Genomic DNA, 15,390 nt, shown 5'->3' with positions numbered 1-15,390 from the left:
AAATTTGGGATTCTTGCATGTCATGAATGTATAAACAGCTCCACCAAATTTGAGCATGATCAGAAAATAGCTTTTTTTATCGTAATATTGAATGTTTGGCCATTTTAACATGTTAGTCTTGTTTAAAAAAAATATGAAAACGTTATTTTCGAATAAATCGGAAATTTTTTCGAATGTTTCATATTTTAACATTGAAAATAGGACCATTAATTGCTGAGATATCGACATTACATCAATTTTCCTTAATCTAAATCTTTGCATGGCAATACCTCAGCAACTAAGGGTCGTATCAACAAAGTTCAAAAAAGCAAAATATAGATAATTTTCTCAGCTTTTCAAAAATATTGTTTTCAAGAGTTGGCAAACATGGGCACTAATTTAAAAAAAATTAAAAACTGCGACTATTTTCAAAACAGTTACCTAAAAATGGCTATAACTTGAAAACGGTGCACTTTATCAAAATTTCACTAAAGTACTTCTTGATTGCAAATTTGATTTTACATCGAAAAATGAAGTTGAAAAATTACTGCGAGCAATATTTCGATTTGTTGAAACAAATAGTATTGATTCAAAAATTCATAACTCGATCGAAGATTTTTTGCCCGTTCTAGAAATTTCTGAAATGTTGGCATTTGATGTCCCCTATAACATGTCAGAAAAAAATAGTTTTTTTTTTGTAAATCAAGTTTTAGTGACAAAAGTGACATTAAAAATCACCAAAAAAATATTAGTGTATAATTTTTTTCCAGTGTAGTCCGTATCCATACCTACAACTTTGCCGAAGACACCAAATCGATCAAAAAATTCCTTCAAAAGATACAGATTTTTGAATTTTCTTATATCATTTTTGTATGGACAGCTGTCAAATTTGTATGGAAAATTATATGAATGATGCAAAATGGTTTCTTAAAGAGCGATTTCGCAGATAATGGCTTGTGATTGTGATATTCTTCAATTACAAAACTAGAAAAAGACTAAATATTAGCTCTTGGAAACTTTATTTCAATTCAAGAAGAAAGTATTTTAATAATTTTAATGTAAAATGAAAATGTTTAGGGTTACAGATACAATTACCAGCATTCTAAACTTCCCACATCTCAAACAATTGTAGCACGGGTATTACATACTTTCTGCCATCATAACTTAAATGCGCGCCGCGGCGATCCCACCCAAATGTCTTTTTCTGAGCTTAGAACTGATCCTCATTCTTGATAAACTCATCCGCCTGACGGCGAAGCTTCACAAGCAGCTCCTCCACCGACACCTCGCCGTGAACCTTGTTGTCCCGGGTGCGCACATTTACCGTCTCCGAGCTGCGTTCCTTCTCGCCGACCACTGAAAAAGCAAGCAGCTTTTTGTTAGAATCTGAAGTATTTTTAGATTTTTCCATACTTACCAAGAATAAAGTTAAACTGCGCCAGCTGGGCGTTACGGATCTTCTTGTTCATCGTATCGCCCGCGTCCAGGTCGGCCTCGGCCATGAATCCGGCGTCGTGCAGCCGCAGGCGCACCTTGTCGGCGTACTCGTCGTACGTGGGACCAACCGGCACGACCATGATCTGGCGCGGAGACAGCCAGAAGGGCCACTTGCCGGCGTAGTTCTCCGTCAGGATGGCGATCATGCGCTCCACCGAACCGAGAATGGCGCGATGCACGATAACCGGTCGCTTCTTCTCGCCGTTGTCGTCGATGTAGTTCAGATTGAAACGGATCGGCAGCTGGAAGTCCAACTGAATGGTGGCGCACTGATGGGCACGCTTCAGGGCATCCATGATGGTGATGTCGATCTTGGGGCCGTAGAAAGCGCCGTCGCCGGGGTTCTCCTTCCACGGTTCACCGAACTTGTCCAGCGATTCCGCAAGCGCCTTCTCGGCATCGTTCCAAACTTCAATTTCTCCCAGGTACTTCTCCGGACGGGTCGACAGCACCAGGTTGAACGTGAATCCAAACACTCCGTAGACGTGCTTCAAAAAGTCCAAACAGCCGGTAATTTCCTCACGGATCTGCTCGGGCATGCAGAAGATGTGAGCATCGTCCTGCTGGAACCGACGGACACGGGTCAACCCGGTCAGCGCTCCGGACAGCTCGTTACGGTGCAGCACACCAAAGTCGGCCATACGCAGTGGCAACTCGCGCCACGAACGATTCCGATGGTCAAAGATCAAACAATGACCCGGACAGTTCATCGGCTTCAGCGCAAATGTTTCCTTCTCACTCTCGAACGAAAACATGTTCTCGGCGTAATGCTGCCAATGCCCGGAAGTTTGCCACAGCTTGGCGTTGTAAATGTTCGGCGAAATGACCTCCTGGAAGCCACGCTTGCGGTACTCCGCGCGGATAAAGTTCATCAACGTGTTGTAGATGTGAGCTCCCTTCGGCTGAAAGAAGCACGAACCCGGCGACAACTCGTGGAAGAAGAACAGTTCCTGCTCCTTGCCCAACTTCCTATGATCACGCTTGGCCGCCTCCTCCTGGATCTTTTCCCACTCCTTGAGCTGCTTCGGGTCGGGGAACGAGATTCCGTACACGCGCTGCAGCGTCTCGGCGTCGGCCTTGCCCTCCCAGTAGGTAGAAGAGTTCTTGACCACCTTCAGTGCCTTGACCTTGCCGGTGTGGCGGACGTGTGGTCCGCGGCACAAATCGATCAACGGTCCGCAGCGGTACACCGTTGTCGTTTCCGTGGTCACCTTCTCGTTCAGGATGCGACACTTGAACTCGTTGTACTCGAACATCTTGAGCAGGTCGGACTTTTTCATCTCGAGCCGCTCGAACGGTTGCTTCTCCTTGACAATCTTCTTGACGTCGGTCTCTAGGGCGCCGTAGTCCGAGTTGGAAATCTGGAAGGGGGAGTTGGAAAATCTATGAGTCACACAGTACACAAGTATTCACTTTTTCTAATAGGGTTCTCATTTCTTTTAATTTTTTTTTGCTTTAATTGTTTTTGCTAAACTGGAGCGTTTTGTACGGTATGCCACGCATCCTTCCTTCCATGTAGATTCTGAGAGATGTGTTCCGTTCTCAGAATCCTCTCTGCGGTAAACACAACGTAGTAGGGCTGGCCGCTTTAATTTTTGCTAGATTAGATTAGATTATTTTTGTTTAAACTGTTTTTGCATATTTTTTTTTAGCTTTTTAACATTTTGAACAAAGACATTTTTTTGTGACCGTCAAATTATTTTTATTTTTTCTAAGCGATATTTTTTGTTGTTGAATATTGGAATTCATAAAAATCTATAAAAGTTTCGAAAATCATTTATTTTAAATATTATATATTTTAAATATTCAAAAATCTAATCTAATCTAACCTTGGCGCAGCAATCCTTCCTGAAGCATCCTTCTTTGCTAAACGGCCAGGCCAACTGCGTAAATTTAACCGCGAAAATTATTCGTTGAATTTGATTGAGTCAGAGCATGAATGTTCAAACAACAATACAGTTTTGAATCTACAGAATCTATTTCAAATATTTAACAATTCAACAAATTCAAACATCAATTTCTGTATGCTTTGATTCTTTTATTTTTTTCTTTTAAAATATTAAAATATCAATAGCCAGGGTTGCGAATGAGCGAGCGCTCACGGAATGCGCGCTCGCTCCAGCTGGAGCGTGAGTTTTTATCAGGTAGCTCGCGCTCGCTCACGCTCACGTGAGCTGGTGAGCCAAAGTAGGTAGTTGTTTTCCCCTGTTGAAGCATCTGCCTGGTTGAAACGAAGTTTCTAGAACTATCTCAGAACAGGCAGCAAAAACAAACAAGAAAGTGGTCAAACGAATAAAAGTAAGCAATGAAATGGATTTAGTCATATATACGAAATATACGTTCTACATATTTTAAATTCAGAATTTTTTTTTTGACGCCATCGACAAGTTCACCGCCATCCTCAAAGCAGCTGAGGAAGCCGCTGTCCCTTCGCGTAGGATCCTGCCTCAGAAGAAGGACATCCCCGACGAGCTGAAGCTGCTAATCCGGCTAAGGAACGTGCGGCGTAGACAGTTCATCCGAAGACGGGACCCGCTCATCGGAGCGGTGGTGACCCACCTGAACAACGTCATCAGCACCAAAAGCGCCGAGCACCGCTACAAAAACTTCGGCTCCTTGCTAAGGACGCTGGACAACGGCAGCAACAAGTTCTGGAAGCTTACCCGCAACCTCCGGAACACGGTCAAGTACAGTCCCCCGCTGAACGTCAACGGAGACCTCGTAGTGAGCCCTTCAGCGAAAGCCGAAGCGCTCGCGAGTGCGTTCGCCGCTGCCCACAACAACGAGCAACCAGGTGATCCCGAAACATCGGCCGCTGTGGAGAACGCGCTTGGCCACATCCGAGCGATAACTCCTCCCGTGCCTCCGGCCGCCCTTGTTAAGCCGAAAGAGGTCAAGGCGATCATCCGCACGCTCAAAAACCGGAAGTCTCCTGGGCAAGACGGAATCCGGAATACGTGCCTCAAGCAGCTGCCAAGAAAAGGGTTGGTCGTCCTGACCAAAATCTTCAACGCTTGCCTGGCCTTGGGCTACTTTCCGGCTCGTTGGAAGCACGCAAACGTGATCGCCATCCCAAAGGCGAACAAGGACATAACCAACCCAGGTAACTACCGCCCGATCAGCCTTTGAGCAGCCTGAGTAAACTCCTGGAACGGGTGATCCTCGCCCGGATAAACCGTCACCTGGAGACGGAGCAAACCATCCCACACGAGCAGTTCGGCTTCAAGCCGGGGCACTCAACGGTGCACCAACTCGCCCGTATCTCGGAGATGGTGAAGCGCGGCTTCCTGGCGGGGAAATCGACCGGCATGATCCTTCTCGACGTCGAAAAGGCCTACGACTCCGTGTGGCAGGACGCCGTGGTCTACAAGCTCTTCCGCTCGAACCTCCAGCCGTTCCTGGTCAAGATCGTCGAGTCGTTCCTGACGAATCGGTCGTTTACGGTGACGGTGAATGGCGAGCGTTCCTCCGTCCACAACATCCCCTTCGGCGTGCCCCAAGGATCAGTGCTGAGCCCGACTCTCTACAACATCCTCACCTCCGACGTGCCGATGATCGATGGAGTGTCGTACGCATTCTTTGCGGATGACACTGCATACTTGGCATCGGATAAGGACCCGAAGATCGTCGTCACCCACCTACAAGCGGCACAGAACAACCTCGAGGAGTTTCAGCGGAAGTGGCGCATCAAGCTGAACGCTGGGAAAACCCAGTCCATCTTCTTCACCAGGAGGCGTGCTGCTCGGCACCTTCCCCGCAGATCGATCAGCGTCAACGGCCAGCCTGCGACGTGGGACGACGAGGTCAGGTACCTGGGTGTGGTGCATGACAAGAAGCTGAAGTACGACAAGCATGTGAACAACATCATCGAGAAGGTGGATCGTTCCACCAAGGCGCTCTACTCCCTGCTGAATCGGCGGTCGAAGCTGAGCATCAAGAACAAGTCGCTCGTGGTCAAGTGCATCATCCGTCCAATGCTGACCTACGCTGCTGCGGTCTGGGGCAACTGCGCCAAATCGCACCGTAAGCGACTCCAGGTGAAGCAGAACAAGCTGCTCAAGATGGTGCACAACTTGGACCCGTGGTACCCGACCGACGATCTACATGAGCTGGCCGGCGTCGACACCATCGACGCAAGCATCGAAAAGGCAACGAGAACCTTCAGGACTTCCTGTGGGATGTCAACGAATCCACTCATCGAAGCACTCCTCCGTCAACAACTGTGATATTAGTTTTAAGCCAAACATAGATCTAGGGTTTTTTCTCAAAATTTATTTTCCCTAAAAGAGCACGCAGCTAGCAACATCTAAACTTAGAAACATGTACCCTCCCTGTAAAGGCTTATGAATTGATCTCAGTTGAAAGGTTCTCCAAATCTCTGAATTGCAAATGTAACATCCTGGAGCAGAACTGTTAAATTCTAATAAACACCAATTGAATTGAATTGAAATTCAGAATTAGCCAAGGGGCAGAATGATTCACTTTTGAGTGAGCTAACAAAAAGCTAACTCATTCTTAAAGTAAAAATTCATTGACGTGAAAATATGCATAGATATGTACAAACAATTGAATTAATTGACAAATTATGTTTATTTTAAGTTTCTAGAATCTGGAGTTTTGACTTAAGGCGGTTTTAAACACACAAAAAAAAATGTTTGTATAAACTCAGCAGTAAGCTTTATAAAAGTTATAATCATCTCTCATATTTGGAACATTTTACAGAATGTCCATATTAAAAAAAATCATTTATTGAATCTATAAATGAACATTTTCAGGGGCTTGGTAGCGGAAGTGTTAAATATAATTGACTTGGGGGAAGAGGAGCCACCCTTTATGTGGTAAAACAAAATAATGACAATTTATATTATTTCATTCAAATGGGTTATTTCAAACACTAGCAATTTGGAGGCTTTAATGTAAAAAGCGAACTGTTTCAACAATTTTACCTCAATTTCTAAAATGAGAAAGAGAAAGATTAACTTTATAAAAATGATTAGTCGTTTTCAAGCACTGAACGATTTATTAAACGGAATGACTTTTTTTAATGGCTGCTCATTCTGATCCGCACGCTGGAAAAGTAGTCAACAAACTGTTTAGGTACATAAAACTGTTTAATGTTATATTTTAATCAACCAAGCACTTGAAATTGAATCGAAATTACCACAGCTTAAATCTTCTTGAATTAATTCATTGTTTTGTAAGTTTTTCTAAGGGTTTCAGTTTTTTTGTTTACGCGCTCATACCCTTGCCCCAGCAATTGTCTCTGCTTACCTTAACTATTTTTAAGGTAAGCCCGATTAATTCGAAAATATTTAAATTTTCAACTCTGACTGTAGTTCTCCAATATGATTTGACCCTTTCGAATCCAAGGGACCATCCATAAACCACGTGGACACTTTTTTGGGAATATCAACCCCCCTCCCCCCTCCTTCGTGGACAATTGTCCATACAAAAAAATCTTTTTTGCATGGAGCGTGGACAAACATTCTCAAAAACGTAAAACGATTCACGATACTTCCAAAGTGAGCGCTCCGTGAGCGAAAAATGAGCGCGAGCGCGAGCGTGGGGCAAACACGAGCTGAAAAAATCGGAGCAAACGTGAGCGCGGGAAAACATGAGCTAGCTTGCGCAGCGCTCCTCCTCGCGAATGAGCGAAAAATGAGCGCTCACGAGTGCGTGAGGATCGCAACACTGCCTAAAGCCCTTTGTAATTTTTTATGAACAACGGTAAAAAATACGATTAAAAACCATTTGTGATCACTTATTTTACTGCCGCTCCAATCTAGTCCGTCCCATATGTATTTTTGTCAAAAATTAGATAAACTTATCAAAAGTCTTGTTTTTACATGTTCTTTTAGCCTATTGAATAAACAAGTAACGTTTGTTCTAAAAATCCCAAAATAAATAAGACTTTCGTGCAGTCCCATATGGAAAATAAAGGCAAGCCAGTTCCTCATAAAGAAATGTCTTGTAAATCGTTTGAGTGGATGCAGATTTGTTAATTTTTTTCTAGAGTATGTCTTTGAGAATACGTAAAACTTGAAAATATCATTATTTGTTCATTTCTGAAGAAATATTTGCTTAGTAAAAACTAAATAATCCAAACCTTTTGTGCTTTTTTTCTTTTGCAAGGGAAAACCACGGATAGAAAAATAAAATCATGCCGTTATGGCTAATATCTACACAATACAATTACTTCTATTTGGTCTTGAATGAATAGGCTTGATCCTGGTTCTGGAAGAAATTCCACCTACGATAAGCGGAGTTTTTTAAAATTAATTGCAAGGGTTGAGCAGATGAGATTTGCAGTTACATGTCATTTGCCTCTGTAGTATTTTGACAATTTCTGGTGTCGTTGCTGGTCATATTTTTATATGGAATTCTATAAAAATCTGAAATAAACAAATTTGTATCATTTGGTGACAATTAATTACTTGGAAAACTACCAAAACAAACCTGGAAATGACAGTTGAACCAGGTTGAACCTCTGGTGTAAATGTTCAAGCCTACCTTGATACTATGACTGACCCGCCTTTATTTATGGACAAATAAAGTCAAGCCGGTCTCTTGTTGAAAATTCCACAAATTTACCTTCAAATTGTTAGTTTTTTAAATCAAATTTATGAAAGTGGTGTTTTTTAGATTGATATTGAAATAGCTGTATGAAAAATTATATAGAAATTGTTGGTTTAGAATGAGAAAAATGGTGAAACTTTTTTTGGGCTTTTCACAGCGTTATCTCAGCACTCACTTTTTACATATGGGACGGACTAGATTAGAGCGGCAATTTATTTATATGCAAAAAAAAATTTACCAGACAACATTTTTTCGATGGATCAACTATGGTCCTCTTGGGACGAGCTGTCAAGTAGGACCTTTTCTGTCAAGAAGGGTCGCGACGTTATTTTTTTAAATTGATTTAAAAATCCATTTTAAATCCTTTGCGGTCGGACAAAGGTCATTCTACTCAGAAAAAAAAACTTTATTGTTGTGAACAATAATATCACAAATTTAAGGAGCTATTACACTACGGCAAAAAAACAAACAAACTTGCAATTTTTGACAGTTTGTCAATTTGCCTGCTTTGTTTGTTTGCCTGGATTTGTTTCTACAAACGTCAGCCTGCATACATTTTGCCTTGTTTGCGAGTTTGGCAAAAAGTGCGAGTTTGTTTGTTTGTTTGCGGTAGTGTAATAGCAATTGTCTTGAACTTTTAAAACCTTTATAGATTATTTTAAATTTTGCTCGCTCATCAGTCTTAATTTGTCAGTGTAAAAACTAGGAATTACGATCGATTAATCTTGATATTATTTTTTTTTCAATCTTTTACTAATTGAATATTTTGAGTCTTTTGAATACTAGGAGCATTTTCAGTATTTCAAGTATTTTGAACAAATATATAAATTTATTTTTGATGAGATTTCAATATTCAGTATTTCGAGAATATTTATTAATCAGATTTTTTTTTATTTCAATATATTGTATATTTAAATTTTTAAGTTTTGGAAATGCTCTAAACTTTGAAATTTAGGTTTTTTTTTTCAAATTTTTTGTCACCCTCCTTTTAAATTTCAAAATCGGTTCGAAAAATCAAGGGCCCAAAACTTTTATTTTCAAAAAAAATTATATTCTCAATGGAAATTTAAGTGCAATCAGCTGAAATCAATGCATTCCTTCGGGTTTAATGTTTATTCAAAAATCATGTAAATTTTCCGCAGAAAGTATTTTTTGATATTTTTTTTTCTTCACATCTTTAATTTTTTTTTTACTGATGATTGCAAATCAAATGTACGTATGTATAACGCATTTTTGTATTTGAGGTTTTTTGAAAATTTTACATTTTAAATATTGGTCAAATTGACTTATTTTCTGAAGATTTTTTTTCTAATGATTTTTTTTTTAATTTTATATGTTTTCTTCCAGCTTAATTTTTTAGATATTGAGATTTTTTAATTTTTTTTAAAGTTGAAGATTTAGATTTATAATGTTTAAACATTTTGGTATTTTATGATTTTATAATTTTTTTGAACCTTTGATTTTTTTAAACGTTTGAGTCTTCATGTTATACAAATGATTGTTCTGTACTTACACCAGCTCCCTCCAGCCACATATCGTAGTAGAATCCGTTCTCGATCGGCGGTCCGTAACAGAGATGTCCACCGTAGCGCTGCAAAAGACAAAGGAAACAATGAAAGTTATTATTATCTAAAAAAAAAAGAAATTCAAATCTGGAACAAACGTAGATTTATGCAAAACCCCACATCTTATTCGGCGTGGTCATCGTACCCGTCCGTTATCAATCAAAACAGTCCGCGCGTCGGGAACTCGCGTGCGGCGACCGCCGCCGCCGAGTGCATCCGATATCATCCCACCAACCAACCACCCCCTTATCAACACACAGCACAATGAGAATCGGGGGGAGACAACACACCTGTTTCTACCGAATAATCTTATCGGCCAACAGGGTCGGTGATTGGGCTGATTGAAAATTTGGGTGCGAATAAAAGTGCACCGCGTCGGCGAGTTTCGAACTTGTCCTGTGCAAGAGTTTGAACGCGATGGCCAACGAAGTGTTTGCGAAGCTGCCCGAGTACATTCAGGAGGGGCTGAAGAAGGTTGCGGGTGAGCAGGGTTTCTCCGAAGGAGGTTGCCGGTTCGACTTTGAGGATGGTTCCCAGAAAGGAGATGGGTTCATTGGCGACCTGTTCAAGGTGTTTATTCGGGAGGCGGGTCGCGATGATCTGCTGGTGTTGTGCAAGACGCTTCCGGAGCACGAGATCCGGAAGCGGTACTCGATTGGACTGTTCCACCGGGAGGTTCAGGCTTACACGGAGGTGCTTCCGATGTTGTACAAGTTCCAGAAGGAGAAGGGAGTTGGCGAGAGTGATCCGGAAGGGTTCTGGAACGCGCCCAAGTGTTACTACGCGTACTGTGACGTTGGCAAGCTGGAAGGCGTGGTCATCATGGAAGATCTCCGCGAGAAGGGATTCCGGATGTGGAACAAGCTGGAAGCGGTTGACTTTGAGCACACCCGACTGATGATGATCCGGCTGGGAAAGCTACACGCGATCTCGTTCGCCATGAAGGAACAACAGCCGGAGGTATTCGAGCGGTTCACCCATTTGAAGGATCCGTTCGCGAAGCTGATCGAGCACGAACCGGGCCAACACATGAAGAAGATGTTCAACGCCAACTGCGAACGCGCCATCGGAACTCTGGACGATGACGACGCCGAGTCCAGGTCCAAAATGCAACCAATCCGTGGGGTCGTAACCGATCTCTATATCGCAGACGCCAAGAGCGACGAGGCCAGCCAGTACGCCGTCATTGGCCACGGAGATTGCTGGATCAACAACGTAATGTACAGCTATACCAACGACTCCCTCATCCCGGACGAGATCCGCCTGCTCGACTGGCAACTCTGCCGCTACACCTCCCCGATCTTCGACCTGATGTACTTCATCTGTGTCAGCACGGACGAAGCGATGCGTGCCAAGTACTACAACCAACTCCTTGACATCTACTACCAATCGCTTGGAGACCACCTCCGTCGACTCGGCGGAGACCCGGACAAGCAGTTCCCACGCTCAGCTTTGGACGACCAGCTGAAGCGGTTTGGACGGTTCGGCCTCCTGATAAGTTTCCTGGTCTTGCCGATGATCTGTACGCCGAACGATGAAATGCCAGACGTGGGAGAGAAGATGGAAAAGGCCCAGAGGGAGCTGCAAGCCGGGGAGGAGGGCAAGTCGTCGGTAATATTTAGCAAGACCGAACTGGCGAACGCGATGTACAGCGAGCGGATGAAGGGGTTGATCAAGGATTTGGTGCGGTTTGGGTATTTGTAGAAGGTGTTGTAAACAGGTCAAGATTTCGTAGCCGAATTTATAGGTGATAATTATATTTTAATAAAAATTAATTGATGAATGATAATAAAAAGCAAATTATTGATAATTTTGTAGTACAGTCTAGACTCGATAGTCCTCGAAAAAAAATGCACTTCGGATAGTCGAATCTACGGATAATTGAAAACTTTTAGATGGGTTTTTGTTCAACAATTTAGAAGAAAAATAAAGTTCATTTTTCAGTCATTTTTGAAGAGACACTACGTAAAAAATTGAAACCTCACACCTTATGCAAACTGTCATTTGAGTGAAAGGGATACACTATTGTTTACAAAAGTTTTGTGCCCTTTTAAAATGTTTGGCTCCAATTGTCTCGGGCGTTCCTGGGCACGCTATATGTCTCTAAACGCCCCAGTTAGCAGTTTATCACTGTTAGTTGTTGTCCTCTTGCTGTACATCTGGTAAAGCTAAGTACGGAGATTGGATGAAACGAGGCCAAGAAATGTTGTGCATTTCCAGAGTTTTTTTTGAAAAGGACCAATAAACCATTGTCTTTCATATGTTTATAGGACCTAATCAAAAAAAACTCTAGATTTTATTTTTTAAAAGGTTGACGGTTCGTTTTTTTATATTTACAAATCCTTTAATTCTCAAATTGATAAATTTCCTGAATTCATTATTTTTAAAATTCTTATTTAAAAAAAAGCTTCGATTCCTAGAAATTCTAAAATTCTGTAATTCTAAAATACTTAAAAAATCTAAAATTCTCAAATTCAAAAAAAACTGAAGAATTCTAAAATTTAAAATATCTAGACATATCTAAACATATTAACCACAATAGCTTATAGGACCTTTAAAAAAACTCAAATATAAAAAACTTAAAAATCAAAAAAAATAAAATTTAAAAAATTTTAAATCTAAAAAAAATTAAATTAAAAAAAATTCAGATTTGAAAATTTTTAAATTTAAATATTTGTAATTTGAAAATTATGAAATTAAAAAATTGAAACTTGAAAATTGTGAAATTTAAAAATTTTGAAACTTAAAAATTTCAAAATCAAAAATTTTAAAATTGGAAAATTATTAAGGTCTAAGAATAGAAAAATTTAAAATGCAAAAATAAACATAAAATTAAAGAAATTAAATAAGGCCGTTGCAAATATTTTTCAAAGTTTATGTCGCCCCCCCCTTCAAAGTTGGCCTGAAAAATCAGGAGGCAAAAAAATTTTTTTTTCGGAAAACTTCAAAATTTTAATGAAAATTAAAGTTTAATCAGCCGAAAACCAGTTAAAATGCATTTTCCCGCGTTTATAATCATATTTAGCATGTTTGAACTCCTTTGAAAACATTTTAAATTTTCATGAAATACTAATGTACAGTCGTCCCACAAACAATTTTTTTTAAGAAAAAAAAAAATCCGTCAATACCTCGATTTTTTCAAAACTAATGATTGGAAAGCAACTGTACGCCTGTAAAAAGCATTTTAAAACACTTTTTTCATCCAAATGTTGAAACCTAGGCTTGTAATTTCAGCTTTTTTATTTTTTTTTTTATTTTTTGCCCCCCCCCCCCTCGACTTTGGTCAGAGCCGAGGGACATAAACTTTGAAAAATATTTGCAACGGCCTAATTGAACATTAAAAAAATTCCAATTTTCAAAATAAAAAAATTTAATAAAAAATAATTAAAAATTTATAAAATTTATTACTAGAAAAATGATAAATAAAAAAAAATAAAAAACTAAAAATTAAAAGTTAAAAATTAAAAGCCAAAAATTAAAAAACTAAAAAATTTAAATTTTAAAATAAAAAAAATAAAAACTTAAAAATTTAAAAAAATAAAAAAAAAAAATTTAAAAATTCTATAAATTTTTAACGCCGTCAGAAAATTAGACATTAACTTTTTTTAAATTATGATTTTGTATTTTTTTTTCAATTGAATAATTAAATTTTTGATGTTTTGACCTTTCCAAATTTTTAAAATTCTGATTTTTTAATTTTTTGATTTTCAAACCGTCGAAATTCTAAATTTTTAAATTTTCGAAATTTAAATTTTGGATTTTTAGGATAGTAGAATTTTTTATTTGAATTTTGTTATTTGGAATTTTTATTGTTTGCATTATTAAATTTCTCATGTAAATCTTTATTTAATTTCTCGATTGTAAATTGATATTAAAAAATGTCTAAATTTCTGTCTTAAAATTTTTATGTTTTTGATTTTAATTTTTTGAATGTTTCTGCCCGACAATTCAATGATAATTGTTAGTCTCATTCTGAGCAATTCAGAATTTTCAAAGTTATGTTATTGTAACTTGATTCATTTCACCAAAATATATTGCATACAAAAACCGCCCGAATAAACGTCAAACGCCGTATTTTGGCAAAAGAAGGAAAAACTACAAAACAAATTCGTTGCACAAGACAACTTTTCCGTTGTAGATGCACTTTATCATCAGCTCACTTAGTTGCGTTAGAGTGGTCTGCCTTGTAATTGACCGCACTTTACGGCCCGGGGAGAGAGATTGCAGTTTCGAGAGCCGTTTCCGAATTTTTGACAGCGGTGGCATTGTGCTGCTCGGTCGAATTCTTCGTGTAGAATCGTGCCACGTCACAAAGAAACCGTACAGTGCTTTAATCCGCCGAAGGTCCTGGATTTTGACGGACCCCTGTCACTGTTGTCGATCCTGAAAGCAGCTTTATCTCCCGAGACTTAACTTTGACGACCGCTACATGTCTCTCTCCAGGTCGGAGAGTTTCGCAACTTCAACTTTTTCACCACCATTTCGAAATTAACTTTCTTCCCAAACACAGACGTGAACTTCAAGTACCAGAATTTTTTTCCAAAAAAAAACTCACCTTCTCCATCGCCTCGCCCAGAATGTGCGCCGAGCTGTGCCAAAACACGGCCTGCGCCTCCGGATCGTCAAACTTGAGCAGCTGCAGCTTGCAGTTACCCTCCAGCGGCCGATCCAAATCCCACAGCTCGTTGTTGACGCGCGCAATCACCGTATTATCGGCCAGGCCCTGGCTAATGCCCTTGGCCACATCGTACGGGGTGCTTTCCCAGCTGGTGGCCTGCACCTCCTTGCCGTCCGGCAGCGTCACGGTGATGGGCGTCTTGGGCTTCTTGGACAGCTCGTCCAGATATTGGGCCTTCAGCTCGTCGTACATCTTGATGCGATGGTCGATGTAGTCCGGCTGGCCAGCGGCAGCGGGGGCTGCTGCTGCTGCGGTGGCCGCTGCTGGTTTGGAGTTTTCTCCCGCTGCGGCGGCTGTGGGTCATGGAGGAGGGGAGAAGGTTTGAAATTGCAGTTTAAATTGCATCATGTTTGTGTGATTTACCCTTTTCCTGTTGGTTCTTCTGCTTCTCCTTCTTCATCTTGCTAGCCTGGAAGGTGGATAGAGAATGATTGTGTTAGAGTGGTTGCCCAGAACTTATAAACATTTTTTTGAATGATAAAAGATAACAAAAAAGTTTCGTCATTTGAACACCGTTCAAACACGTTTTACGATAGCACAGTCGGGCATCGTTTTTAGATAATAGATCCATTCAGTAAAAACAGAAAACGTGACGTAACGGATTCGGTTAGTGAAAGGGGAACCGATCTTTTGCTGACGTGCATCAAACTTCGATCTAGTCTCTTCCGAAATAACACAAAAAAGTCACTCTACTCTAAAAAGCTAAAAGCACTATCAAACTAAACAGAAACAGCCGGGGGAACATAACTCGGCCCCGTTCTGGCCACGAACCAGTGTGGCAAATTCGCGGCACCGGAATTCTCCCACTTGCTGAGGACGATGGATCTGTTGTTGTTGTTGCTGCTGCTGCGGCTGATTCAGAGCAATCAATCTACCACCAAAACTAAACCTCGCGTTGGCCACTCGGTTGCACCCGGCCAGAACCGCCAGCAGGCGCATTCTCGGAGCGGACAGTTCTTGGTGCGAGTTTCGATTATAAACTTAACAATTTCATGCCTTTTGCTGCTTCAAATCCAACTTTTCTAGCTCGGCGACGGGCACGTTGTCGGTCATTTTTGCGAAAAACACTACAAAAGAGAGAAACGTCTTGTTGTT

The 15,390-nt window shown here is 40.5% G+C and overlaps 2 protein-coding genes across 4 annotated transcripts; one reads left to right on the top strand and one right to left on the bottom strand.

Annotated features, from left to right (window-relative positions):
* Window positions 1-977: 977 nt before the first annotated feature.
* LOC120412463 (threonine--tRNA ligase 1, cytoplasmic-like) lies at window positions 978-15,384 on the bottom strand. 3 transcript variants are annotated; one of them, XM_039572938.2, is made up of 6 exons: window positions 15,292-15,384; window positions 14,659-14,704; window positions 14,173-14,588; window positions 9,566-9,643; window positions 1,397-2,837; window positions 978-1,335 (listed from the first exon to the last, which is right to left on the bottom strand). In XM_039572938.2, exons 1-6 carry the CDS (start codon window positions 15,346-15,348, stop codon window positions 1,190-1,192), a joined length of 2,184 nt encoding a protein of 727 aa, XP_039428872.1. In that variant the 5' UTR covers window positions 15,349-15,384; the 3' UTR covers window positions 978-1,189. The 3 variants fall into 3 exon arrangements, with proteins under 3 accessions (XP_039428872.1, XP_052567292.1, XP_039428871.1); XM_052711332.1 differs by having other exon boundaries at window positions 15,282-15,301; XM_039572937.2 differs by lacking the exon at window positions 15,292-15,384 and adding an exon at window positions 15,067-15,266.
* Window positions 9,901-11,427, top strand: LOC120412465 (uncharacterized). Its single transcript, XM_039572940.2, has one exon. It carries the CDS (start codon window positions 10,035-10,037, stop codon window positions 11,319-11,321), a length of 1,287 nt encoding a protein of 428 aa, XP_039428874.1. The 5' UTR covers window positions 9,901-10,034; the 3' UTR covers window positions 11,322-11,427.
* Window positions 15,385-15,390: the final 6 nt, after the last annotated feature.

The sequence above is a fragment of the Culex pipiens genome, unplaced genomic scaffold (assembly GCF_016801865.2).
Source record: "Culex pipiens pallens isolate TS unplaced genomic scaffold, TS_CPP_V2 Cpp_Un0001, whole genome shotgun sequence".
NCBI lineage: Eukaryota > Metazoa > Arthropoda > Insecta > Diptera > Culicidae > Culex > Culex pipiens.
Note: the sequence above shows the minus strand (reverse complement) of the source record. Positions and strands in the feature narration are given on the sequence as shown.

What these genes read in the sequence shown, in the direction of transcription:
- LOC120412463 (XM_039572937.2), bottom strand. Translation starts at nt 15,234, where the DNA reads ATGCGCCTGCTGGCGGTTCTGGCCGGGTGCAACCGAGTGGCCAACGCG. An exon ending in GCCGCGAATTTGCCACACTG is followed by an intron (nt 14,705 to 15,066) that starts GTTCGTGGCCAG and finishes TCCACCTTCCAG; the next exon opens with GCTAGCAAGATGAAGAAGGA. An exon ending in GCAGTTTAACTTTATTCTTG is followed by an intron (nt 1,336 to 1,396) that starts GTAAGTATGGAA and finishes TTGCTTTTTCAG; the next exon opens with TGGTCGGCGAGAAGGAACGC.
- LOC120412465 (XM_039572940.2), top strand. Translation starts at nt 10,035, where the DNA reads ATGGCCAACGAAGTGTTTGCGAAGCTGCCCGAGTACATTCAGGAGGGG.